Source organism: Nesoenas mayeri (assembly GCF_963082525.1).
Source record: "Nesoenas mayeri genome assembly, chromosome: 26".
Lineage (NCBI taxonomy): Eukaryota > Metazoa > Chordata > Aves > Columbiformes > Columbidae > Nesoenas > Nesoenas mayeri.
This window is the reverse complement of record NC_137552.1, coordinates 5,309,111-5,333,822: the sequence shown is the minus strand read 5'-3', so window position 1 is coordinate 5,333,822 and position 24,712 is coordinate 5,309,111. Positions and strand designations below refer to the sequence as shown.

The 24,712-nt window shown below is 61.7% G+C and overlaps 2 protein-coding genes across 2 annotated transcripts; one reads left to right on the top strand and one right to left on the bottom strand.

The window, feature by feature from the left end:
- Nucleotides 1-1,930: 1,930 nt before the first annotated feature.
- On the top strand, nt 1,931-15,090 carry EZH1 (enhancer of zeste 1 polycomb repressive complex 2 subunit). Its single transcript, XM_080359825.1, has 20 exons — nt 1,931-1,972; nt 2,551-2,671; nt 3,185-3,313; nt 3,550-3,669; nt 4,461-4,581; nt 4,798-4,971; nt 5,844-5,946; nt 6,353-6,516; nt 7,292-7,383; nt 8,107-8,287; nt 9,116-9,312; nt 9,717-9,808; nt 10,481-10,521; nt 10,845-10,970; nt 11,532-11,710; nt 11,952-12,047; nt 12,596-12,677; nt 12,795-12,875; nt 13,177-13,261; nt 13,357-15,090. Exons 1-20 carry the CDS (start codon nt 1,962-1,964, stop codon nt 13,415-13,417), a joined length of 2,256 nt encoding a protein of 751 aa, XP_080215951.1. The 5' UTR covers nt 1,931-1,961; the 3' UTR covers nt 13,418-15,090.
- A 1,173-nt stretch (nt 15,091-16,263) lies between these two features.
- On the bottom strand, nt 16,264-23,704 carry CNTNAP1 (contactin associated protein 1; the record flags this gene model as incomplete). The annotated part of the gene is made up of 24 exons (XM_080359776.1): nt 16,264-16,454; nt 16,530-16,577; nt 16,661-16,894; nt 17,008-17,101; nt 17,187-17,314; nt 17,439-17,675; nt 17,753-17,992; nt 18,070-18,288; nt 18,356-18,523; nt 18,605-18,732; nt 18,832-18,988; nt 19,106-19,309; nt 19,446-19,565; nt 19,653-19,759; nt 19,836-20,007; nt 20,097-20,246; nt 20,326-20,587; nt 20,888-21,031; nt 21,118-21,302; nt 21,374-21,577; nt 21,770-21,917; nt 22,018-22,211; nt 22,363-22,464; nt 23,626-23,704. 24 exons carry the CDS (start codon nt 23,702-23,704, stop codon nt 16,264-16,266), a joined length of 3,915 nt encoding a protein of 1,304 aa, XP_080215902.1.
- Between the last annotated feature and the right edge of the window lie 1,008 nt (nt 23,705-24,712).

Genomic DNA, 24,712 nt, shown 5'->3' with positions numbered 1-24,712 from the left:
CCCAGTGGCAGCGACTGCCCTCGGGGGTGGCCATGAGGGTGGCGTGGAAGGGGGCCCAGCAGTAGAGGGAGATCCAGTCCTGGTAGGTGTCCTGACAGCGAGCTGGCCCCTCCAGCACCTCCAGTGGTCCTGCAGAGCACCCACCGGACTCTGGGATCCCACCCTACCCCTACTTCTGCCCCCAAGCCTGGCTTTGGGTGAGTTATTTGTGATCACCCCAGTGGAACACTCCAAGCCCTGCCCATCATGGGCCAGTGCCCCATTTGCCATGCGGGAGTCCAACATATGGCCCTGGGGATCCCACGCTGGGGCTGCGGGGGCCTCATGGGCTCAGCCAAGGTGGGACCTGAGCTTTTGTGAGCCCCAGCACAGACCACAGGGGACTCACTGAGGTCTGTGAGCGGAGAGGGAGGACAGCCAGGATGGCAGCTCGACTCACCGTCCTCATCCATGTACAAGTAGTGACCTGGAAGGACAGATGGTGCTGTCAGCGCTGGCAGGACCTGCAGGACCGTGCCAGGACATGTCCCTGTCCCCCAGCGGTGCAGACACCTCCACCAGCAGCAGAGCATGATGTGTGGCAGCCATGGCCAGAGCTACACTGGGACGATGGCATCTGGGTCTTACCTTCCTCCTCGAGGTCCCCGTACTCAGTGTCTCCGCGCCCTGCAGCAAGGAGACACAGGGTGCCAGGGCTGCACAGCCAGCGACAGCCCCAGCGTCCAGCCAGCTTGAAGCACGAGCCGGGGTGATGCCAGCGCACCAGACACCCCGTGTCCTCCCAGGCCAACCTGAGCACAGCCAAGGTGACCGGGCCAAGCAGAGGGAAGGAGAGCAGGATGCTCCTGGCTCTGCCTTGGCCTTTGCAACCAGGGCAGAGCAGTTTCACCAGCCCCATGGGCAGGGAAACGTGGCAGACCCTGCCCAGAGCACCCTCCAAGGGGAGCCAGGGGAGCTGGAGCACAGACGAGTTGGGATAGGGGAGATAAACAAGTCAGGGACGCCGTGGGGACGCACTGCCCAGCCAGCCCCTGTGCCTGACCCCCTGGACGTCTCCGTGCAGACACCCCCATGCTGCAACGCACAGCAGCGGCCCCGGTGGCTGCGAGTCCGGGCTGCCCTTACCCCGCTGGAGCAGAGGAAGGAGCAGGCAGCCGAGGAGCCGCACCCCGAGGAGCATCCTCCCGCCGCCGGGCCCGCTGCTGCCGGGCTGGGGCTGAGCCCGGGGCTTTATCCCGGTCCCTGGCCCATCCCAGTGCTGCCCGCCCGCTCCCGAGCCAATGCCTGACTCAGCGAAGCTCCGAAGGCACCGGCTGCGGGTTCGGACGGGATGCGGGGCTGCGGGCACCGGCTCGTCCCCCGCGGTCACCTCCGCGGGGCCCCCCGCCTCGGACAGTCATCCCGGAGCTGCCGCCGGGCTGGAGGGGCAGGCCTGGGCCCCCGCCGGGCAGCACGCAGCACCGCCCGCTCCCCGCCGCCGGGGCCCCCGCAGCAGGAAAGCCGCCGCCAACAGCTGCTTCCTGTCCGGCGCCGCCGCAGGAAGCCAGGGGCCCGCCCGGCCGCGGGGACCGGTCCCCCATCGTCCCGCAGCGATACGGGACGCACGTCTTGCGGGAAGCCGGGCCCGCCTGTTCGCGCTCCGCGGCCCCGGCCGGGGGGGCAGAACGGCCGGAGTCACCGGAGCGGGGACGCGACCGCAGCGTGGGGGCGTGGCCTCGCGGTGGGGGCGTGGCCTCAACGCGGGAGGGCGTGACCGTAGAATAAGGGCGTGTCCCGAGGGCGTGGTCACAGAGCGGGGGCGTGACTGCATCATGAGGGGCGTGTCCAGAGGCGTGGCCGCAGAAAAAAGGGGCGTGGCCGCAGAAAAGGGGGCGTGGCCACAGAATAAGGGCGTGTCAGGGGGCGGGCCCGCAGCGGCGCAGGCGCGGTTGCGCAAGGGGCGCGCGGCCTCCCCCGGCGCGATGGCCGAGGAGTGAGTGCGGGGAGGGGGCGGCGGCGGCGGCGGCGGCGGCGGAGCGGCCGGGGGTCCCCCTGGGTGTCCCTGGGTCACCCGCGGTGCCCCCTGGGGCCCGGGGAGCAGCGGCCGCGCGGGGCGGGGGGGGACCCGTTCCCCGTGTCCAAGCGGCCTCGGCCCGCTCCGGTGCGGGTCACGGGCACAGCCGAGCTGCGGCTCCCGGTGCGGAGGGGGCCGGTTGGGAACCCCCGGGGCCGTGACGATGCGGGGCTGGGGCACCGGGAACCCAGCAGCCCCTCCCGGGGCCTCTCGGGGTGCAGCGGGGCCCGGGGCCGCGGTGCGTTCCGTCCCCCGCTCTGCCCGCCGGGCTCGGGGGGTCGGGGCGGGCAGGAGCCGCCGGTTCCCACGGTCCCCCCGGCTTCCCCGTGCGCTTCGAGCCGCGGGCGCTCCACAACCAGCTCCAGCGCGGTTTTGCGCAGTTATTTTTTCTTGTGATGCATTTAAAATCCGCAGGGTTTTTTTTTCCCCCTAATAGCCCTTGTTTACAGCTTTAAGCTCTCCATTCTCTGCTATTTATTCTTTCCGTACTTTTATAGAAAAATGGAGCTTGCCACTCCCCCAACATCAAAGTGCATTATATACTGGAAAAGAAAAGTCAAGTCTGAATACATGCGCCTCCGGCAGCTCAAGAGGTTCCAGGCGAACATGGGAGCCAAGGTACGGAGATAACGGTGGGAGCTCGAGCTGAAAGGACATTGTCTAAATTCTTCACTTGTGGTGGTTGAGGGGCTGTCTGATGGGTGCTCTGTCCTGCGAATTGATGAGCTGTATTTTAATTGCATGCTGGATCAGTTGGAAGATGTATGACTTCTCCTCGCGCTCCGTTATGAGCCTCGAGCCGCGCTCTGTGTCTGTTGTAGGTAGAAAACCAGCTGTGGCATCAATAACTGCAGCGGGAGGACTTGTTTCCACTTGTTCTTTAATGTATTTCCCTCTCGGTGCTGGTGGGTTTCGGGATTTTAGAAGCAGTCGTCTGGAATCTGGAGTTCTCAAGAGCCCCTGGGTAGATTTTCAGCCCAGTTTTGTGCCAGCACTGAGTTTAATCAGTTTTATTTCTCACCAGAATCACCCATTTGAAATGCCCTGCCTTGTGTATGTGCTCTCAGGAGGGTTTTTTGTGTCCTCAGCGTGTTTTCCTAACGTTCTGAGCGCCGCTTTCTCTCATTTCAGGCTCTGTTTGTGGCCAACTTCGCGAAGGTCCATGAAAAGACTCAGATTCTGAACGAGGACTGGAAGAAGCTGCGAGTGCAGCCGGTGCAGCTGATGAAGCCCGTCAGCGGACACCCCTTCCTAAAGCAGGTGCAGGGAGCACGGACACGGCGGCAGCTGGTGGAGTCCAGCCGGGCTTTGCAGGAAGCTGTGAGGCTGCAGGATCATTGTAGTGTGTGCTGTCCTATGCCAGCATCTTCTGAGATGCAGAAATGGGGGGAAAAAAGAAGAAAACAAGCTTTTCTTGTGAAAGAGAGACCCCAGGGCTCCGCTGTTTGTCCCAAAGAGCGTTTTCCTCACTGCCTTTCTCTTTCCTCCTATTCCAGTGCACCGTTGAGAGCATTTTCCCAGGATTTCCAAGCCAGACGCTGTACATGAGGACCCTGAACACAGTGGCGCTGGTGCCCATCATGTACTCCTGGTCCCCTCTTCAGCAGAATTTCATGGTATGTGGCCTTGGTGCGGTCAGCGTGCAATTGTTACGTGCTTGTGGAGCGATTACACCTTCTTGTTTCAAACAATGTCTGCTCAGGAGATGACAGATAGTGTTGTTTTAATTGCTTTTATCATTGAATCCCATAAACCAGGCTTGTATCCACGCTGTCTTACCCAGCCGGTCTCTCCTTTACACCTGGCTCCCTGGTAGGGCCACCGTTATTTCACACCATCCAAGGAGTGAATACATCTTTTCCTTTTATTTTTTTAAGATTTTTCTTCCTTTTTAAATGGAAATGTTTATTTCCTAGGCAGGCCCTTCCCCTTGCAACTGAATTATCCTGCTGGTCTCACTGTAAGGATGCTACCGAGGACCAGTTTCTCCATTGCAAAAGTGCGGGGAGTGATTTAAATGGGGATTTTGGGGCGGTGGCGTTAAGATTATTGGTTAAATAAGCTGGGGGTGCGTGGGTGGCTTGGTGAAGGTCCCATGTCCTTGTTTCTGTGGTTAATATAAGAGTTGTCCTCAGTTTTGGCTGTGAGTTACTGGTTTGCTTCTCACAGTTCCTCCAACACAACCTCTGACGATTTTTGGCTTTTTGTTATTCTTGGCAATGTGTGTGTTTCTGAGTTTCTTTGAGCTTCAGAGGCGCAGCTTTTCTTCTTTAAAGCAAATTGCGCTGTCAGGGCTCGGAGTTATGGTGCCGGGTTGGGATAACGGTGATGAGGCAGCTGAAAGTTCAGCTGGGAGGCGCAGCCTCTTTTTGCTGCTTTTCTGAGTTAAATCCTGTTTGTTTTTCAGGTGGAGGATGAAACCGTGCTGTGCAATATCCCTTACATGGGAGACGAGGTGAAGGAAGAAGACGAAACTTTCATTGAAGAGCTTATTAACAACTATGATGGGAAGGTTCATGGCGAGGAAGGTAACCTGGGAGCAGTCAGCACTGTCCCTTTGCAAATAACATGTTAAAGTAGTTAAGAAATCAGAAGGTGGCAGCAATAACCAGCTTTTCTGTGGGAGCTCTTAAAGCAAAAAATCCCCTTTATCCCCACAAAACAGCGAGGCAGGTTCTAGTTGCTCAAAGTACCGTGCGGCGGGTTTGTGATTTACCCTGCTGGCTCACATCTCTGTGCTTCAGAAATGATTTCGGGGTCAGTCCTTATCAGCGACGCCGTGTTCCTGGAGCTGGTGAACGCCCTTAATCAGTACTCGGACGAGGAAGAGGAAGGCCACAACGATTCTGAGGGTAAACAGGAGGATGGGAAAGAGGAGCTGCCGGTCACAAGGAAAAGAAAGCGAACTGCAGCGGAAGGTGGGTTTGGTCACAGAAATTAGGGATTTGTTGGCTATGTTTCCATCCTGCCATGCCCAAGGGGCTGCCCAGCGCTCTCCCACCATTGCTCTTTATTATTATATTAATTATTATTATATGAATGCGTGGCTAAGGGCACTAATGAGCTTGGCGAGTTCTGCTCGGGCAGAAGGGAAATCAGTTGTTCTCATTGTCCCCTGTGGACAAGATAAGAAATCATCGGCGTAAAGCTGAATTTAGATGAGTCATCTGGAAAATGATTTCACGGCAAGATTAGCAGAGCAGGGGGGTGTTTGTTACCCCAGGAGCCTGCGGGATCTCTGCTCCTGGGGGTTTTAAAGTGCCGGTCTGGCAAAGCATCTGTCGGTGAGTGTGGAGGTAGATCTGATCCTGCTGCGGGAGGTGAATCTCCTCAAATCCCTCCCTGTTTTCCAGGGGTTAATGTTCCTCTGCCCTCTCCTGTGCACCTGCAGCTCTTGCTGCACGACGAGGCTTTGATTTGTGGGATTTTCACATGTCCTGCGTGACCCCAGGGATTGCTGACTGGGAGTTTTGTCTTTGCCTTTGTTTTGTAGCCATACGGGTAGCACAAATACCAGGACCTGCTGTAAATGTAGAAAAGCATCGGCTGCAAATCCTGCCTTGGTAAAAATAAGTAGGAGTGGTCCTTAAGAAATTATTAGTAGTTCCATCGATACTGTGTCTGGAAATGCCTCAGCCTGGGTGCAGGACAAAAGGTTTATTCGTTGTGCATGGGATTAACTTTCAGCCTCTTAAAATCCAGCCCTGAACGCCTGCTGGAACTGCTCTTGTGGGAGAAGGAAACACGCATTCCCATCCAGCTTAACCGAGGGATTATCTCTTCTTCCTAGGTAACAAGAAGTGTTCAAAGAAGCGGTTTCCAAATGACATGATCTTCACTGCTATTTCATCGATGTTTCCTGAATACGGCTTCCCAGAGGATATGAAAGAGAGGTAGGAGATCCCTACTGAACTTCTCCGATACCTTTGTTAGCAACAGCTGCAATCTGCCCAGGGAAGTGGTGGAATCACCATCCCTGGAAGGATTTAAAAGGCGTTTAGATGAGGTTCTCAGGGACATGGTTTAGTGCTGGAGTTGGACTCGATGATCCCGAGGGTCTCTTCCAACTGAAATGATTCTATGTATTTATGTATTTCAGAAAACAGCACTGAGCAGAAAGCGGAGCTCAGTTTGCTGCAGGCTCCATGAGCAGAGTGACTTTTTGAGCGTTAAAAACTTTAGTTTAGCCTCAAGGTGTCTAGGCCGGCGTCCCCACCGGCCCAGATTATCGTGGAGTCGTGTAAAACGCCTTGAATTAGCAAACAGGCTCATCTGTGAGCGTTTCTCTTTGCGGAACAGGTACCGGGAGCTGACGGAGGTGTCGGACCCCAACGTGCTGCCGCCGCAGTGCACCCCCAACATCGACGGGCCCTGCGCCAAGTCGGTGCAGCGGGAGCAGTCCCTGCACTCCTTCCACACCCTCTTCTGCCGCCGCTGCTTCAAATACGACTGTTTCCTGCATCGTAAGTGCAGTCTCGGCCGGACGCTTCCCTAGAGCCCTTCTCCTCCTCGTTTGCTTTCCTGGGTGCTCCATACCTCTATACATACGCCTTTGCTGAGTGTCTGTGCCTCCCCGGAGCTTGGCGGTGGAGCTTTCTAGGAGCTGACAGGTTGCCCAGGTGCCTTTTTGTAAAGACGGCTCCGCTCTTGGCCTCAAATGGATGGCAAAGCGACCTGCGTGGCCGTCCCCTCTCTGTCACCGCTGCTCAGCGCGCCGCCTTTGAGCCTCCTGGCAGCATGGGCCAGAAATCCCGCTGCAAATAGACGGTACCCTCGCTTTGCAGAAGCTCATCAGGGGAAAGGGATGAATGTTTCACTTCCAAAAGTCTGGACGTGCCCCCCCTGTGTTTTGTTGCTTCACTGGAACTTTCAGCTTTCATCTTAGTCACGTTCTTGCGGTTTGTCTGCCCAAAAGCCTTTGGGATCCTGGTTCAGCTGTTGGACCTCTTTGGAAAGTCACAGGACTCTTTTTTTCCAGTGAATTATTTATTAAACTGTTAGGATCTTGTGGTCTTATTGTTTCAATCTGAAAGCAGATTTCTTCCTATGGCCTCTCCTACCCCCAGCGCTGCTGAGTGTCCAGAATGGGTTGGATTAGGGGTGGCCGGGGGGTCCCCACTGCTGGGGCATCTCAGTGACTCCCCCTCACCTTCCCTGAGCTCTGCTGTCCCTGTTCTTGCAGCAGTTGGGGAAACCCTTAGAGGATGCTAATAGTAAAGGTAACTATTATTTTTTCAGCTTTTCACGCCACTCCTAATGTGTACAAACGGAAGAACAGAGAGACCAAGATCGAGCCGGATCCGTGTGGAGCAGACTGTTTCCTCTGGCTGGTACGTCTCTCGTGTCGCTGCTTGTTGAAACCAGGAGAGACACAGGCTCGCCAGCCCTGCTCTGCGGGGCCCTGCGGGTCCTCTTCCCAACCTCGAGGAGTTTTCAGAGTCAGTTCTCAGCCTCGTTGGCTTCGTGGGGAGCGCAGATCCAACTGCAGACCATAGCAGATGCGTCGTTTAGCAAATCTGCAGCGAAGTCTGATTTTGTAGCTAGCAGATGGGAAATTGCAGGGAGAAATGATTTCCCTGAGCTCAGTGCAGCATTTGAGAAATGAAGCCTGGGTTAAAAACGCTGAGAAGGGAGTCTGGCATATGTGGGGAAGGCTCGAATGATTTTACAAGTGATATTTTCAGTAATATGTGTGAGTGGGGCTGAGAGCTGCAGAGGGAAGAGCTGGCTGTGGGGAGGTGGGTGCGTTTGGGGGTGTTGGGTTACGGGGTGTCCTGGGGAGCAGAGGGTGATAGAACATCACTGCACGGGTGAGAGATGGGGCTGCGGAGTGGAGGGACAGGGACAAGGAGCCTCTTTGGGCAGCAGTTCCGAGAGAAGCAAAGTGGGGACGTGCGGTGCTGGCAGCGCCTCCGCACTTGAGGTGACCACACGAGGTGGGTTTTCCCCGTTCTCTTGGTGGCAGCAGGGCAGGGCTTGTCCCAAGGCCTGTAGAAAAGCCTTTCTGTGTCCCCTGCACCCACCACGTGCCTCGTCCTCCGCTCTGCCCGCAGGAAGGAGCCAAGGAGTTCGCCGCGCTGCACAACCCCAGGTCCAAGTGCTCGGGCCGGCGCCGCCGGAGGCACCACGTGGTGGGAGCGTCCTGCTCAAACGCCCCGGCGTCCACCGTCACCGAGGCCAGGGAGGGCGACAGCGACCGAGACACCGGCAATGAGTGGGCCTCGAGCTCCTCGGGTAGGGTTGGAGCGCAGGGACACCCCTCTTTTCTCGCAGGGCAGGCGGCACCTCGCAGCTGGGGCTGGCCCTGCCTTGTCCCTGCGTCCCGCGCGTGGAGTGTGGGGTGTGGAGCTTCTCTAGTGAGGCTGCATCTGGAATCTTGTGTCCAGCTGTGGCCCCTCAGTTCCAGCAGGACAGGGAACTGCTGCAGAGAGTCCAGCGCAGCCACCAAGATGCTGCAGGGAGTGGAGCATCTCCCGTGTGAGGAAAGGCTGAGGGAGCTGGGGCTCTGGAGCTGGACAAGAGGACACTGAGGGGGGACTCATTCACGGGGATCAATATGGAAAGGGGCAGTGTCAGGAGGATGGAGCCAGGCTCTGCTGGTGACAACCAGGGACAGGACAAGGGGCAATGGGTGCAAACTGGAACACAGGAGGTTCCACTTGAATTCGAGAAGAAACTTCTTCATGGTGAGGGTGTCAGAGCCTGGCCCAGGCTGCCCAGGGGGGTTGTGGAGTCTCCTCCTCTGCAGACATTCCAACCCGCCTGGACACCTTCCTGTGTAACCTCATCTGGGTGTTCCTGCTCCATGGGGGGATTGCACTGGATGAGCTTTCCAGGGCCCTTCAACCCCTGACACTCTGGGATTCAGAGTCAGCAAACAGAGCTGATGTTTAGAGCTGGACTTAAACACGAGAGACATCAGGCCCAGCACCACGCCCGCCCGTGTCCCCAGAGATGCGCTCAACCTCCCCCTAGAGCAGAACCCTAAATTACACCCCGCGACGCCTCGTCCCCAGGCGGCACAGGGCAGCGTTCGGTCTGACGTCCCTGTTTCCCCACCAGAGGCCAACTCCCGCTGCCAGACCCCCACCAAGCAGAAGCTGAGCCCGGCCTCCTCGCAGCTCTTCGCGGTGGAGACGCCGCAGGAGCCCGTCGAGTGGACGGGAGCCGAGGAATCGCTCTTCCGCGTCTTCCACGGGACCTACTTCAACAACTTCTGCTCCATCGCCAGGCTGCTGGGCACCAAGACCTGCAAGCAGGTGGGTGCTGGGCGAGGATGAGCGTTGCGGTGCTGGGCCGCTGTTTGCTTCTTGTTTTTCCTTCTCTGCCACAAACCACCGTGAGGAATATGTTGCGTCAAGGCTTTGTGGAATTCAAGGTTGTTAGCTTGTACTGCTGCTGTTGCAGAATGAGCCCCCTGCATGCTCAGTGCTTTATCCTCCTCCTGCTGCCTGGTGTGATGCTGGGTGCTCTGCCTGGGTGGATGTGCTGGTTTCCCAGGTGAGACAAGCAGCATCAGCCATGGGCAGCGAAACCAGGAGCAGAACTGGTGCAAGAACCAGGAGCCCCACTGCGTGTGCTTGTTTGCACCGTCTCTCTGCTTTAGATAAAAACTTGAGTAGACCGAAGTTAATTCTTCCTTTTTGCTTCTGTTCTTTGGTAGGTCTTTCAGTTTGCAGTGAAAGAATCGCTTATAACAAAACTGCCAACCAACGAATTAATGAATCCATCCCAGAAGAAGAAAAGGAAGCACAGGCAAGTATTGGACAAGCTTGTTTTTGTTCTTGAAATGCAACCAGATCCACTGCTTTTTGTGCCAAAGCATTCCTGGTAATCCCCATCTGACTCCCATCTGCTGTTGCGCGGGGCTGCTGGTGCTGGGTGGGTGCTGGTCCCTGGTCCCTGCCTGTCACCCTGGGGCTGAGGGGAGACCTTCTGATCTCTGAACTGCCTGAAAGGAGCTTGGAGCCAGGGGGGTCGGGCTCTGCTCCCCAGGAACAAGCGCCAGGAGCAGAGGAAACAGCCTCAAGTTGCGCCAGGGGAGGTTGAGGTTGGATGTGGGAACAATTTCTTCCCCAAAGGGCTGTGGGGCATTGGAACAGGCTGCCCAGGGCAGTGCTGGAGCCACCAGCCCTGGAGGGCTGGACAGACGGACATGAGGTTCTCAGGACATGAGGCAGCACCAGGGGTGGGGGAACGGTTGGACTCCATGATCTTGATGGTCTCTTCCAGCCACAATGATTCTGTGATTCTACGATACGCCTTAAATAACTAATGCTGTAGCTGCCTCGTTCTCATCTTTCTCTGCTCTCTGCCCGGCGGGTGGTTATTAATGCATGAAGCTGCAGACGGTCCCGCTGGCATCTCGCGGCCGTGCCGAACAGCCGTGGCGCGTGTCCCCTCAGCCCCGCTCTGCTTCCCTTGCAGGCTCTGGGCTGCGCACTGCAGGAAGATTCAGCTGAAGAAAGGTAACGTTTGCCGTGGCCGCGTCACGCGAGGTTTGCGTGCCCACCTGCCCATGGGACTGAGCTCTCTGGCTCCGACTCGCGCAGCGAGCGGGCGTTGCTGCCCTCCCCACGCCCTCGTTTGGCTGAGGTTTGGCGTGCAGCCCTGCTGTAATTTATCTGCCGTGTGTTGCTGCTCAGGGCTCTGTGTCTGGGTGCTGCTGGGCTCCCAGCCCTCTGCAGGCACAGGGGATCTTGCACCGTCTCAGCTCCAGCACCGTTAGTGCTGCTTTTAGACATCCTGCAGTGTGCAGCTTTTAATCCGGGCGTTTCTCCTCTTGTTCTAGATAACTCGCCTACCCAGGTGTACAACTACCAGCCCTGCGACCACCCCGAGCACCCCTGTGACAGCTCCTGCCCTTGCATCATGACTCAGAATTTCTGTGAGAAGTTCTGCCAGTGCAACCCTGACTGTAAGGAGCAAACCTGGGCTGGGGGGCGGGAGCCGGTTCAGGCTCCGAGGTGCTCTGTGCTGATCTGTTCCGTTTGCGTGATCCAAGCAGTTTGTTTTTAAACTGCGCGTAATTCGTAGAATCATAGAATAGAATCATAAAATTACTTGGGTTGAAGGGACCTCCAAAGCGCATCCAGTGCCCCCCCTGCCATGACAGGGACATCGTCACCAGCTCAGGGTGCTCAGAGCCCCGTCCAGCCTGGCCTGGGGTGTCTCAGGGATGGTTCATCCACCACCTCTCTGGGTACCTGGGCCAGGCTCTCACCACCCTCAGGGACAACAATTCCTGCCTCATGTCCAGTCTGAATCTCCCCTCCTTTAGTATAGAATCATAGAATAATTAGTCCCGAGAGCCAGACCAGCATCCCATGCATCCCTTGGTCATGGACAGCCTTAGTTCTGTGCCTGCCAAGGTGAGACCTGGCTCAGTAGAAGCTCCTGTGGGGCAGGGACGCTGCACGGCCCCTCTATTCTCTGGAGAAATCCTCACGGTGCAAACCCCCGGGCTGCATTGCTGCAGGTCAGAACCGCTTCCCTGGCTGCCGCTGCAAGACCCAGTGCAACACCAAGCAGTGCCCGTGTTATCTCGCCGTGCGGGAGTGCGACCCGGACCTCTGCCTGACCTGCGGCGCTTCGGAGCACTGGGACTGCAAGGTGGTGTCCTGCAAGAACTGCAGCATCCAGCGCGGGCTCAAAAAGGTGAGGGACGGGGGGGAGCACGGGAGCCTAAAAGTGACTCCAGAGGAGGGTTAAGTCTTCAGTTCTGCTGGTCACAGCAAAGGACAGCATGTAAAAATGACCGAAATGCAGAGAAAGGTGCAAATTGGTGACACTGGGACGGTGCCCTAACCCTGCTGTGCGCAGCAGGAGGTGGAGAGGGGTTGTGATCTGGGCGGGGGTGCTGGTCCTGCTGACTGCAACCGTTTCCTTTTCACTCCAGCATTTGTTGCTGGCACCGTCGGATGTGGCCGGCTGGGGGACGTTCATCAAGGAGTCTGTGCAGAAGAACGAGTTCATCTCCGAGTACTGCGGTGAGGTCGGTGCTGCTGCGCCCTGTGCTCGGGGGCGGTGTTTGGGGCAGCGCATCCTATGGCTGCTGGTCCAGTGGGGACAGCGGGATGTCCCCAGCTTGGCCATGGGCTCATCCTTTGGTTGGAAAAGCCCCTCAAGCTCATCGAGTCCAACCGTTCACCCACCCCGTGTCCTGAGAACCTCCTGTCCGTCTGTCCAGCCCTCCAGGGCTGGTGACTCCAGCACTGCCCTGGGCAGCCTGTTCTAATGCCCCACAGCCCTTTGGGGAAGAAATTGTTCCTAAATCCAACCTCAGCCTCCCCTGGCGCAACTTGAGGCCGTTTCCTCTGCTCCTGGCGCTTGTTCCTGGGGAGCAGAGCCCGACCCCCCTGGCTCCAAGCTCCTTTCAGGCAGTTCAGAGATCAGAAGGTCTCCCCTCAGCTCCTGTTCTCCAGCTGAACCCCCAGGTCCCTCAGTCTCCATCACACTTGTGCTCCAGCCCCTCACCAGCTCCGTTCCCTTCTCTCAACTCGCTCCAGCACCTCAAGGCCTTTCCTGCTTCTCCCTCTCCAGCTCATCTCACAGGATGAAGCCGACCGGCGGGGGAAGGTCTATGACAAGTACATGTCCAGCTTCCTCTTCAACCTCAACAACGGTAACTGAGACTGAAGGGGTGGAGGAGATTTGGGCGTCCTGGCGGGCAGGGTCGGCCGAGTGGCGGGTCTGCCTTTAACTGCAGTTTTCTCTCTCTCTTTTTTATTTTTTTCAATAGATTTTGTTGTCGACGCCACCCGCAAAGGAAATAAAATCCGCTTTGCCAATCACTCAGTGAACCCCAATTGCTATGCCAAAGGTGAGACATCCCTGCCCATCAGACCTCGCTGGGGTCCTGCTCAGCTCTGTCCTCTTGACACCCACCACACTGATCCAATCCCTCTCAGCTTCTCCTGTCCAGCTGAACAGCCCCAGCTCTCTCAGCCTTTCCTTGTAAAGATGCTCCAGACCTCTCATCACCCCTAAATCCAGACCCAGGTGGCTGCTGGAGCTCGGGGACCGTGGCCCCGGGCTCGGCAGCTCCCAGGCAGGGCAGGAGCGCGGTGAGATCCGCCCTGTGCTGGAGCTGCACGTCCCTCACGTCGTCTCTCTGTTTGCAGTTGTGATGGTGAACGGAGACCACCGGATCGGGATCTTCGCCAAGAGGGCCATCCAGGCAGGCGAGGAGCTCTTCTTTGATTACAGGTACCCCGAGAAGTGCTCGGGTGACCCCGCTTTTTGTGCGTGCGTTTGTGGGGACGGCGGGAGGTGGTGACAGCAGCTGTGACTTTATCTCGTAGGTACAGCCAGGCAGATGCCCTGAAGTACGTCGGCATAGAGAGGGAGACTGATATCATCTAGGCTGTGCTGTGCCCAGCACACCTCGCTGCTGCACCTTATAAGCGATGCCATGTTTGCTTCCCGCTGACATGACTGCTGCTCTTCCCGTTGCTGTGTGTGTCACGAGCGCTGCTTTTCCATCCAGACGCCCAGAGAGGGACTCAGGCAGGACCACGAGCGGCTGCTGCCGGGCCAGCAGCTTTTTCCAGCCCTGGGCTCCGGCACCTGGCTCTGGATGGAGCCCACGGACCGCGGCTGCTGGGGCTTGAAGAAAAGTGAATTCTCGGTGTTTTTCCATCTTCTGCTGATGGCTGGAAGAACAAGAGCGAGCGAGGTATCGCCTGCAGACAGACCTGGGGGGCAGAGGGGCTGGTGCTCCCCTCCAGCCCTGTCCCCTGGGACAGGCTCTGCCCTCAGGTGCCACCTCTTGCTGCTTGTTTTGTCATGTTGACAAGGACAGTGACAGGGTTGGAAGCCATAGAGAGGTGGCCGCAGCGGTCCCCAGGCTGCTGCCACTGAGCTTCTGTTTCCCTTCTGCCCCAGCTGGCTGGGGGACAGAGACCCCCCAGCCATGGCACGGTGGTGGGGCTGGGGACAGCAGCACTATGCAAAATGTCACTTTGGGTAGGGGACAGCGCTGAGCTGCTCAGAGACGATGTGACGGGTGCTGCTGCAAAGCACAAGAGGAATGCAGAGGCAGCAGGAGCCCTGGGGAAGCCCGTCCAGCCTTTCTGGTGGCCGTGGGGTGGCTGGGTGACTCGTGCCTGTCCCCAGCTGCTCCCCGGCCCTTTGTGCTGGTGTGGGGACGGTTCTGCCAGGGAGTTTTTTGGGGGGGGAATCTGGGGCTGCACCCAGAGCAGGAGACAGGCAGGTGCTTCCCGACCACACGGTACCAGAGCTGGTTCTTCCACCCTCCTCTGCCAGGACAGTCCCTTTGTGGGAAGTGTTGGGGACGTCAGGAAGGTCCCCGCAAAGCGATGGAACCTGTTGTTGGTGTTTGTTGGGTGTTGCCATGCGGAGGTTTGGACGGGGCCCAGCGAACCTGTCGCTGTCTGTGGTGACCCGGGGGTGGCTCCTCGGGGACCCGCGAGGGGTTTGTGGCACCGGCCCTGGGGACAAAGGGGAAATGTTCCCTGGCAGGGGGAGGTTTGGCCTTAGCACCCCGTGCAAAAAGAAAAAAGCACTTTACTAATTCTCAAGTGGCCCTGTGTTCCACTCCGGGGTTGGAGGGGCCACAGAGGGCTGGGGTCCCTTTGCAGGGATGTTTTTGGATGGGGGGCTCTTCCCTCAGCAGGGCCTGCGGTGACCTGGAAGGATGGGGATGTCCATTAGAAGCCACGTATGCTGCCCGCAGCCCCCCCCGCTGTGGCACTGGGAGGGCAGGAGCCCCTCACCCCCTTTTGGGGGGCAGTGTTTGTCCAGGGACCCTCCTCCTTCGGGGAACCACAGGCTGTCTGTCCGTCCGTCTGTCGTCCCTGCTGTCTGTGATGCCCCCCTGGGGACTGGAGGCATTTGGGTCTGTCTGGAGCGGCGCTTGTCCCCTGTCACCTCCGTCCCCCTCACTCCCCCGACCCCACTCAGCGTCCTCTGCCACCTCGGCTGTATCTGCACTATGCCCAGCTTGTGTCTGTGGTTTGTTGACGGTTAATAATGCACTTTAACATGGCTTGTAGCCTTTGTCACAATAAAGTGGTAGCGAACGTCTTCGCTTTGGTCTCTGTCACCCGGGGGAGCGGCACAAAACTGCCCCCAGGATTCATGGTTTGGGCTCCCCAGGTCCCAACACGGTCACTGCCCTGGGCCTGCTGGCCACACCAGTGCTGGTACCAGCCACGATGCTGGTGGCCTTTGTGGCCACCTGGCTCAGTTCAGCCTCTCCCAGGTGCGGCTGAGCCACAGCAGGGACATTGGAGCTGCTGCCCCAGGCTGTGGAGCATCAAACGCCGTCATTCTGCCTTTATTTGAGCATCTTCACATCTCATTCAACAAAACAGGTTGGTTTCTTTGTTTAAAATGAAGGGCCCAGTGGAGCTGGGCCTCGGGGGAAGATAAATGCATTTCTGTAACGTCGTCTTAACCACAACACAACGAGTGAAGAGGAGTTTTCCCTGCGCTGGAGGTAACGGGCGGGATCAGCACCTTGTACAGAGAAGTAGCGAACTACAGACCACGCACCCGGCGCGCGGAACGGAACGTGACGCCCGCCCCGAGCTTCCCTTCGCGGTTTTTGTTGTTTTTATACAAACCGAGAGAATAAAAAAATCAGAGTGTAGTAGAATATCCGGCAACACAACAAAAAGAAAAGTAGAAAGGATCCGTACCTGATCGTATGAAAGCAGCATCTCAGCAAAAGTGCGGTGGCGTCATGCGCGGCAGCGGCTGCGGCTGCGCGGGCAAAATATTGCTCGGCGTGCCCTGAGGCTGGATATCGCGTGATATTGCGGGTTATCGCGTGGTATTGCGGGTTATTGCGAGGTATCGCACTGTCATGGCTCTGGCTAAGCGAGCGAAGCAGCGGGTAAACTACGCGCGGGCGGCGCTAACGGGACAGCGGTGACCGGGGGCACCTGGCGTGGTTCCCGGTGCGAGGGCGGTTGGGCTCCCGCCAGCGCGGGGCAGGATTTGGCAGCAGCCTGTCCCCGGCACGGGGGCCGCCGGTGTCCCCGGGGCCAGCGGGGCTGGGGCTCGGTGAGCGGTGGCCGCGCTCCGGGGCCGGGTCGGTGGCGGCCGCGGGGAGCAGGTGTCGGTCGGTCTGCGCGGTGGCGGGTGTTGGCAGTTGAGGTGCGCTCGGCCCTTTGGTCCCGCGACGCTCGCTGCGTCCCCGGGGCAGCTGCGGGGGCTGCGAGCCCGTCCCACCCCCGGCCCCCTTAGTCCCCTTTTGCCTCCTCCAGGATTTGGGGCAGGTTCTGGTCCTTCCGCACCGACAGCGGTTTGGCGGCGCCGCCGTAGTCCTGGATGGCTTTGGGCTCGTTGGTGTGGTAGGAGCCCTTGTAGCGGTGGTAGTAGAAATACAGCAGCACCAGCAGCCCCCCCAGCAGCAGGAGCAGAAAGATGATGACTGTGGGAGGAGAGGAGGTGGTGAGGGGCTGGGGGGGGACAAGGTGGGGGGACACCGGCCGGGGGCTTCACTTACAGCCGATGATGATCCCGATCCAGCCGTCGTCGTGCACGTGCGGGAACTCTGCGGGGACAGAGCGAGGGGCTGAGGCTGGGTTCTCACGCAGGGGCACCCCCCTCCGCAGCCCTCCCCACCACAGCACCTACCTGTGCCCATGTACCAGGGGTCCATCTCGGGGGGGATGAGGATGGTGGTGAGGGGCAGCATGGAGGCGCAGCTGGACTCCACCAGCTCCCCGCGGATGCTGTAGGGCCGCAGGGGGCTGGTGGGGCGGAAAATGGCTTTGAGGGGGACGAGGCTGTTGAACTTCACCCCAGAGAGGCAGCCGGAGAAGCCGGGGGTGTTGTAGCGCTGGATCTCGGGGTCAATGACGCCAGTTTCTGTGGGGGGACAGGAGGAGAAGGCTCATCCCCCGCGGAGGGCAAGGACCTCCGGGGCAGAGGCAGAGGAGACCCCGGAGAGCCCTGTATGGGGGGAGTAGGACCCAACTCACCCATCACGCGCCCCAGGTACAGGTTTTTGGGGGAGTCCAGCTTGCTGTCCACGAACAGGGAGAACTGCTGCTCCATGACAGGGAGATAATCCACCTGGGAGGGATGTGCATGGCATCAGCATCCTCTGAACCTCCTCCCACCCTGCCTGGGCCCCCTCCCAGCCCCGCAGCCCCCACACCTGGGTGTACAGCGTGCGGTGCAGGCGGGTGATGTTGACACGGTGGGGTCTCCCGTCCGTCACCGGTTTGGTGGTGAGGGCGAAGACGTAGGGGCTGGTACCCAGCTGGTAGCGCAGCTGCAGGCTCCCTGTGGGCAGAGCGGGGCTTTGGGGGGCGAGACCACCCCCTCCATAGGACTGGGGAGGGTGGAGGAGGGTCCCGTGTGGCCTGTGGACCTCGGGGAGTTCCCTCAGGCTCTGGGGGACCCTCACCATCATCCTTGATGAGCACGGCCATGTAGTCCTTGACGAAGGTGCTGACGTAGAGCAGGACGGCGGGGGCCGAGGTGGTGCTGAAGCTGAAGCTGACCTCCTCGCTCGTCAGGTTGTAGCCGGGCAGGGGCTGCCAGGGGCTGCTGACGATGCTGGCGAACTCCCGGGCGGCGTACAGCGACATCGGCAAGATGTTGTACCGCACCCACGTGCCCTCCTCGAAATACCCGCCGATGTCTGCAGAGGGGGGACCCACAGCGTGACGGGAGCGCCCGGACCCCCCACTCTCAATTCGGGCGTGCGCAGCCCCTCACCGTGGTTGCAGAAGGGCCCGTCGAAGGCGGAGATGCTGCAGTTGCAGCTGTAGTGGCTGTAGCGCTCGATGCAGGTCCCGCTGTTCTGGCAGGGCACCGGCGGGTCCTGGCAGTGGCCGGTGCAGTTGACCCTCACCCCCTCGGTCTCGTTGGCCTTGCCCTCCAGGTTGAGCGTCACCCCGTTCATCCGCAGCGCCCGCAGGCACCCCAGGAACGGGCGCATCTTGTGCTCCGCCGCGCCTGCAGCGGGGCCGAGACTCAGCGCCCTGCGGCACACGGGGACCTGGGGGCACGGGGACACGGCCAGGGGGTCTCACCGACATAGAGGGGTCTGTCGAAGTCCAGGCGGACGAAGCTCTGCGGGGGCGCCGGCCGCACCACCCAGGGCAGCTTGTCCACGCGCAGCCGCGCCAGCTTGACGTTGAGCTCAGCCTTCACCTGGTGCCACTCGTCGTCGTTCCACGGCACCACCGACCGCACCGTCAGGTTCTCGTCCCCGTTCCCGATGTCGTAGGCGAACACCACGTCCCTGGTGGCTGCAGGGACACTGTGTCGGGAGGAGCCCCCAGCCCCGCCACCCCCCAGACCCCTGCCCGCCCCTACTGTTGAGCTCGATGCGGATGTAGTTTCGGGTGCCCGGGTTCTCCAGGAAGACGCCGGACAGGGCGGTGGTCTTGAAGTAGAAGGAGATGTCAAGGCTGTGGTTGGCCTGGAAGGTGGGGAAGAGCAGGGCTGCGCCCCTGTTGAAGGAGACGGTGTTCCACGTGTTGCCTGTGGGGAGCAGGAGGGGTGGTGAGGGACACACAGGGGACCCCCGTGGGCAGGGGACTCTCAGCGGGTCCGGTCACTCACGGTCTCCGTAGCACCGTAGGGGTCCCAGCAGGAATTGGGCTTCGGAGCCAGAGCGGTTGGTGTCCCCAACCACAACCTGGGTGACGGGCAGGTGGTCCACGAAGGTCAGGAGACCCTTGTCCGTCCTCCTGCAAGCGGCAACACGTCGGAGGGGCCGTGAGCAGATCTGCCGCTTCGCAGAACCCCCCAGAACCTGCACCCCCGGTGCCGCCGGCCCCCCCGCTCACCACAGCGCGTGGTCAGCGTCGCAGTTGCAGAAGTACTTGGGGTCGGCGCAGTTCTTGTCCAGCCCGCAGGCGCAGCGCTGGATGCCCGGCCGCGAGCCCCCCCAGTAGTAATGCCGCTCGTCGTTCCGGCCCATCCAGAAGCTGAAGGGCAGCCCGGCTGCGGGCACAGGGGAGGGTGAGGACGCGGCCCCACGGCACAGCCTCACTGCACAGCCCCACGGCACGGCCCCACGGGACAGCCCCACGGGACAGCCCCGCTCCCCCCGGTGCTCACAGGGGGTGTTGAGCAGGCGGGAGCTGTAGCAGTGCAGCTCGATGCGCTGCTCGCAGTACTCGGACGCGTTCGCCAGCGCCGACACCTCGGCCCACGAGGCGTTCCAGTACTCCACGGCGCCCAGGTAGGGCTGGTCCACGCTGGAGCCCGTCACCCGCGTGACGTAGTGGCGGTTGTGCCGGATGATGGTCCACGCTCTGTCCTCTGTGGAGTTGGGGGGGTGTTAGGACCAGCCCTCTGGGACTCCCCTGTCCCCGTCATCCTGCCCCAGAACACAGGCAGGGGCTCATCCCTGGGGGGGACGGGCAGAGGGACCCCCACTCCCTCCTGCCGCCCCCACCTCGGATGTCGCAGTACACCGTGAAGGGCTTGAGCGGCCCGCTGCCATCCGGATCAATGGTGTAGTTCCCTGAGGTTTTCCCGCTGACCCGGTAAGCGTCGCACGACTCCTTGTAAAGGGCTGGAAGAGGGAAACGGGGCTGGGGTCGGTGGGAGGAACTGTGGGTGCCCGTCCTGTGCCCCCCAGCCCGTGAGACCCCATGCTCACATTTGTGGCAGGTCTCCCCCTTGTACCCCGTCAGGTCGCAGATGCACATGAAGTCATCCCAGGACTGGACGCAGCGGCTGTCGTGCTCGCACAGGTTTGGGGTGCACCTGGGGGCGCAGAGGGCTCCTGTCTCAGCACCGGCACAGCCTCCCGCCCCCACCCACCCGCTGTCCCAACCAATACCTGTCGGTGATGCCACAGACATTGAAGAACACGTTGAAGTATTGCGCCTGCCGGTGCTGCACCATCAGCTCCACGTCCACAGGCTGCATGTCCACGTTCAGCATCTGCAGGCAGCCGTGGAAGGCCGTCTGGTTCGACCGGCAGCCGGTGACTGAGGCTGGTTTGGGGCAGCCTGGCAAGGCACAGCGTGGTGAGCATCCCCCCAGATACCCATAGCCCCCCCAGATACCTATAGCCCCCAGCCCCTGCCCCACCGCCCACCTCCGAAGAAGTACTGGCTGCCAGTGCGGAGCTGGAAGGGATGCGCCACCCGAAATTCAGCACCGTCATCATCGTCGATGGTCACCACGGCTGAGCCATCCCGCGCCACGAGCTGCACCGAGTGCCAGAAGCCGTCGTTGAGGCGATGCCCTGCGTGGGGACAGGAGGGTGCGTGGGGGGGCACCGCTGCCAGAGCAGCCCCCGGCCCCACGCCAGCCCGCCAGCCCACCTGCGGCAAACTCCAGCTTCTTCTTGCCGGGCTGGGCGATGGAGACGTTGATCTGCCCCTCGCTCAGCATCACCTCGAGGGAGCCCAGGCGGTCGGCGAAGCTGGTGTAGAGCAGCAGCCCGGCGGTGTCCCAGGAGCGGAATCGGAAGCTGACGGCCAGGCGGTTCCTCCGCGGGATCCCCGGCACCCTCACGTAGTTGTTGATGCCAGCGAAGGTGATGGGGTTGTTCAGCTGGTCCTGGCAGTAGTGGCCCACGCTGCCCTGGGAGGGACGCAGGAGGCGGTGAGGGAGGGGCTGCTCCCACGGTGGGAGACACCCCCATCCCCACAGCCCCCATCGCTCCCGCTCGATGCCGTTGCCTGGCAGTGCTGGGCGCCCCAGGCCAGGGACGACCTTGTGTGGTCGATGTGGCACCACTCAGCCGAGCACGGCTGCTGCTGGCCTTGTGTCACCCCACCGCGGGGGGAACGTGGCCCTGGGGACCTGGCTGTCCCCCAGGAAAAGGGTCGCCCCACAGCAGGGATGGGACCCCTGGGGAAGGGGCCACCCCCCGGGCTGGACCTCAAAGCGGATGTTGGGTCTCCGGTGCCGGGCCAGGTCGGCGATGTTGACCCCGTTGAAGATGATGTTCTCCACGCAGCCTCGGAAGTTTTGCCGGTAGGTGAGGTGCTGCTTGTCCTGGTCGATCACCCCCCCAAAGAAGATCTGGGGTGCAGAGAGAGGGGGGTCAACCCCTCACCAGGGCACACTGCACATCAGCGTTCTGGCTGCTCCCCACCTGCTGGACCCACCTCGGTTTCGAGGTCGAGCTGGTCGAAGGTGCCGCGGCAGCGGAAGCGCTTGACCTCCCCATCCAGCGTCAGGTTGACGTGGTGGCCATAGCGCTCGATGTGCAGCGAGTGCCAGTGCTGGTCGTCCAGGAGGCTGCCCACGGCCACTGTCGTGTGGCCCTCGCTGGCGTGCAGCGGGCTGCTGCCTGGGGACGGGCAGCCTCAGCCATGGCCCCCCCAGGTCTCACATCCCCCTAGACCCCCAGACCCAGCTCACCTAAGCTGATGTGCAGGAGGAGCTGGGCTTGCTTGAGCTCCACCGTGATGTAGTCCCCCTGCGAGCCCTCTCCGTGCATCAGCACCCCGTCCTGCTCCAGCGTCTTGAAGTTGAAGGAGATGTCATCCTCGCGGGTGCTGATCCTCTTGGCTCGGAACCGGTAGGAGATGGCATCATCCCCATCAAAATAGAGCACGTGGGACCCTGGGGACAGGAGAACAGCCCCAGACACATCACCGCCCGCAGCAGCAGGTGCCCTGGCACGGCAAACGCTCTTATCTGTTGTGGTTTACGCCAGAACTAATGACTGCAGACCACTTGGAGACAATCCCCTCTGGGAAAGCATTTTTGGGGTGTGCCGGAGCCAGGAGCTGGCCACAGCCACCGGGTACTCACGGTAGGGGCAGCCGTAGAGGCCCAAGCGCAGCCCAATCTTCCCACGGGGGTTCCAGGCCACGGGGATGATACGGATGTAGCGCGCAAGGATGGGGTAGTGCAGATCGTGCCGCACCACCCCGCTCTCATTCACGTTCCCAAAGAACGTCTGGGGACAACAGGCTGCCATCAGCACCCCGCTCCACGCTGGGGGGCTCTGCTCCCCCCAGGGGACCCCATCCCGCAGAAATCCCTGGATACCCCCTTACCCAGTTGCTGCCCTGCTGGAAGAAGGGTTTCCAGCTGGTGGGGTGGTCTCCGTAGAGCACAATGTAGCGTGTCAGCCAGTCATAGGTGTTGAACGTCCCCTGCGTGGCCACCGCGTTGATCCGGTGCTTTTGCATCAGGTCAATCTGGAGCCAGGGCTGCTTGTCCCGGGGGTCGGGGGACCAACCGCTGGTGCCTGTGGGGGGAGCAGCTCAGCCAGTGGCTTCTGGGGATGCTGAGGGCTCTGCTGTGGGTACCCAAGGACCCCTCAGCCCCATGCAAGGCAAGACTGCACCAGAGGCACCCCCCCCCCCCAATTTGCACCCCAGTCCTGTGGAGGGACTCACTGTGCAGCCGGGCAAAGCTGGCTGAATAGAAGATGTTGTATCTGGAGGAGGCACCGATGGATGAGGAATAGAGGGGCGCGACGAGCTCATCGTAGCAGGGTCCTGCGGGAAGAGAGGGGTGGGGGGCTGGGCTCGGGGTGCAGAACTGGGCGGTGTCCCTACGGCAGCGCCCCCCGGCGCGGTCCAGCAGACTCCGGGGGCTCTGGGGACCCTGCAGGCTCTGCGGGCCGTGGCGTGGCGGGTCCGGCTCCCGCTCTCCCCTCCCACTGCAGCGGAGCTGACACACCTCTGCGGGCCCCGCCGCCCGCACCAGCCGCCTCTGCACTGACGTGGGCGTCGGGACCCCCCCGCCCCGCCTCGCCCCGCCCCGCGTGGGGGAGCCGCCGGGCCACGGTCTCGCGTGGGAGGCCGGGGATGGTGAGGGGGGCTGTGCAAATACCGGAGGCATCTGCAGGGGGGACTCCGGTGGGGCCGAGGTCGGGAGCCCCTCGCAGAGACCCCCCCGGCTGGGTCGGGGGGAACCCAGGGAGCCCAGGAGAGTTTGCTGCACCCCCAGCCCTCACTGCAGGGTCAGGGGCAGAGGCGCTGCGCCCACGCTGCATCACCCCCTGCCCGCATCACCCTCTCCCCGCATCGTCCCCCATCTCCATCCCCTGCAGCCACCGGGTCCCCGCGTCACCCCGGCCCCGGGGGAAGGGGCCAAGGGCCGCAGAGAGCCGCTCGGTGATGCCAGGATCGCTTCCCCCTGCGCGGGCAGCCGCCTCAAAGCCCCTCCCGCCCCGGGGAGCGGGACCAAGCCCGGTGCAGTCCCGGGGCGGAGGCGCTGACCGAGGTGCTGGCGGAGCCCGACCGGGTCCCGCGGGACCGCCCGCGCGCGCCGGGGCGTCCGGACACGGGGCCTCACCGGGCGCGGAGATGAGGAGCACCGGGGAGGGTACCCGGGGCACCACTGGGCGCCCCCGGGCAACCCGGAGCCTTCGGGCGGGTGCGGTGCCGTCGGTGCGGGGGCTGCGGCGGGGCGGGCCCGAGCGGGGCGCGGGGGAGCCCCGGATGCCCGGTGTCCGGCGGTGACCTTGGGGACGACGCGGACCGGTGCCCCGGCGGGTGGCAGGGGATGCCCGGGGGAGAATGGGGGATGCCCGGGAGAACGGGGGAGCCGTGGGCCGCTCGGGTAGCCGGGGCGGCTCGGGGGTGCGGGGCCGGGACGGCGGGTGCGGTCCCGCAGTGCGGAGCCGCCGCTTCCGGGGCTGCGGCCCCACTTACGTGCGAGGCAGCTGGGGCAGGGGAGCAGGAGGCCAGCGCAGGCGGCGAGCAGGAGCCCGAGGAGGGGGCGAGCGCCCATGCTGGAGCGGCCCGAGCGCCCTCGGCGCCGCCGCTCCCGGTGCTGCAGCCGCGCGGCGGAGCGGGGCCGGTGGCTCCGCCCATGGGGCGGGGGGGGCGGCCCCGGGACGGAGGGGCGCGGAGGCCGGGCTGGGCGCAGCGCAGAGTCCCGGCCCCCCCCACCATCCCCCGCTGCCTCACCCCCAAGGGATGCCGCTTCTCCCCTGGACATCCGGCTCTCCCGGGCCCTGGCCCCGTGCGGTACCGGCCACCCTGGGCTGTGGCCTCGGTGGGTCGGGTGGGGATGCGTGAGTAGATCGGGTTGTGGACAGTGGACCAGTGGGCAGCCCACGGGGCGGACTCGAGTGGGGCCGTGCAGGGAGTTCCCTGGGCATCACCGCATCCCGGGCATCACCGCATCCCATGCAGCCCCCAGCACTCGCCCAGCCCTGTCCTGAGCCCCCGCCGCGCTGGGGAACACAGCCCCCCCTCGCAGACTCGGCGCCCACAGACGTGGCCCAGGCGCCCACGGTGGCAGCGGGAGGGGTTTTGGACTGGTGCCCACCAGCCCTCCTGCAGCAGATGTGGCGGCGGTTTGTAATCAAGCCACAGATTAAGGCCTGCGGGTTTTGGGGTCACCCGTCTCTCCAGTGGTGCAGGAGACGGGATTTAGCCTCTGTCTGTTCCCAAGACACCCCCACAGAGGGGATGGGGGGGCTGGCAGCTGTGTGGCCTACATCCCCTGCCTACCCCACAGCCCCACAGTGCCCTGTGTCTCCTGGCTCTGTGGGGTGTCCCCCTCTCCCAGGAGCCCCATGCAGCACCCTAAGCCCATATCTGAGGAACAGGGATGCACTGGGGATCGCTGGGTCCGAGCAGGCTCGGTGTGCTGGGCAGGGGCTGCGCTCAGTGCGAGCAGCTCATGGGCATTGTCCCCCGGGCCTGGCAGTGTGACTGTCACCTGCGGGCAGCACGTGCCGGCGCCGCTTCCTGCGCAGGCAAAGCTGAGGCTGGGGCCAGTGGGTGAAAG

Excerpts from the sequence above, each read along its gene's own strand:
- EZH1 (XM_080359825.1), top strand. Across the intron at positions 8,288-9,115 it reads GTGGGCCTCGAGCTCCTCGG|AGGCCAACTCCCGCTGCCAG; the intron begins GTAGGGTTGGAG and ends TTTCCCCACCAG. Across the intron at positions 12,876-13,176 it reads CCCCAATTGCTATGCCAAAG|TTGTGATGGTGAACGGAGAC; the intron begins GTGAGACATCCC and ends CTCTGTTTGCAG.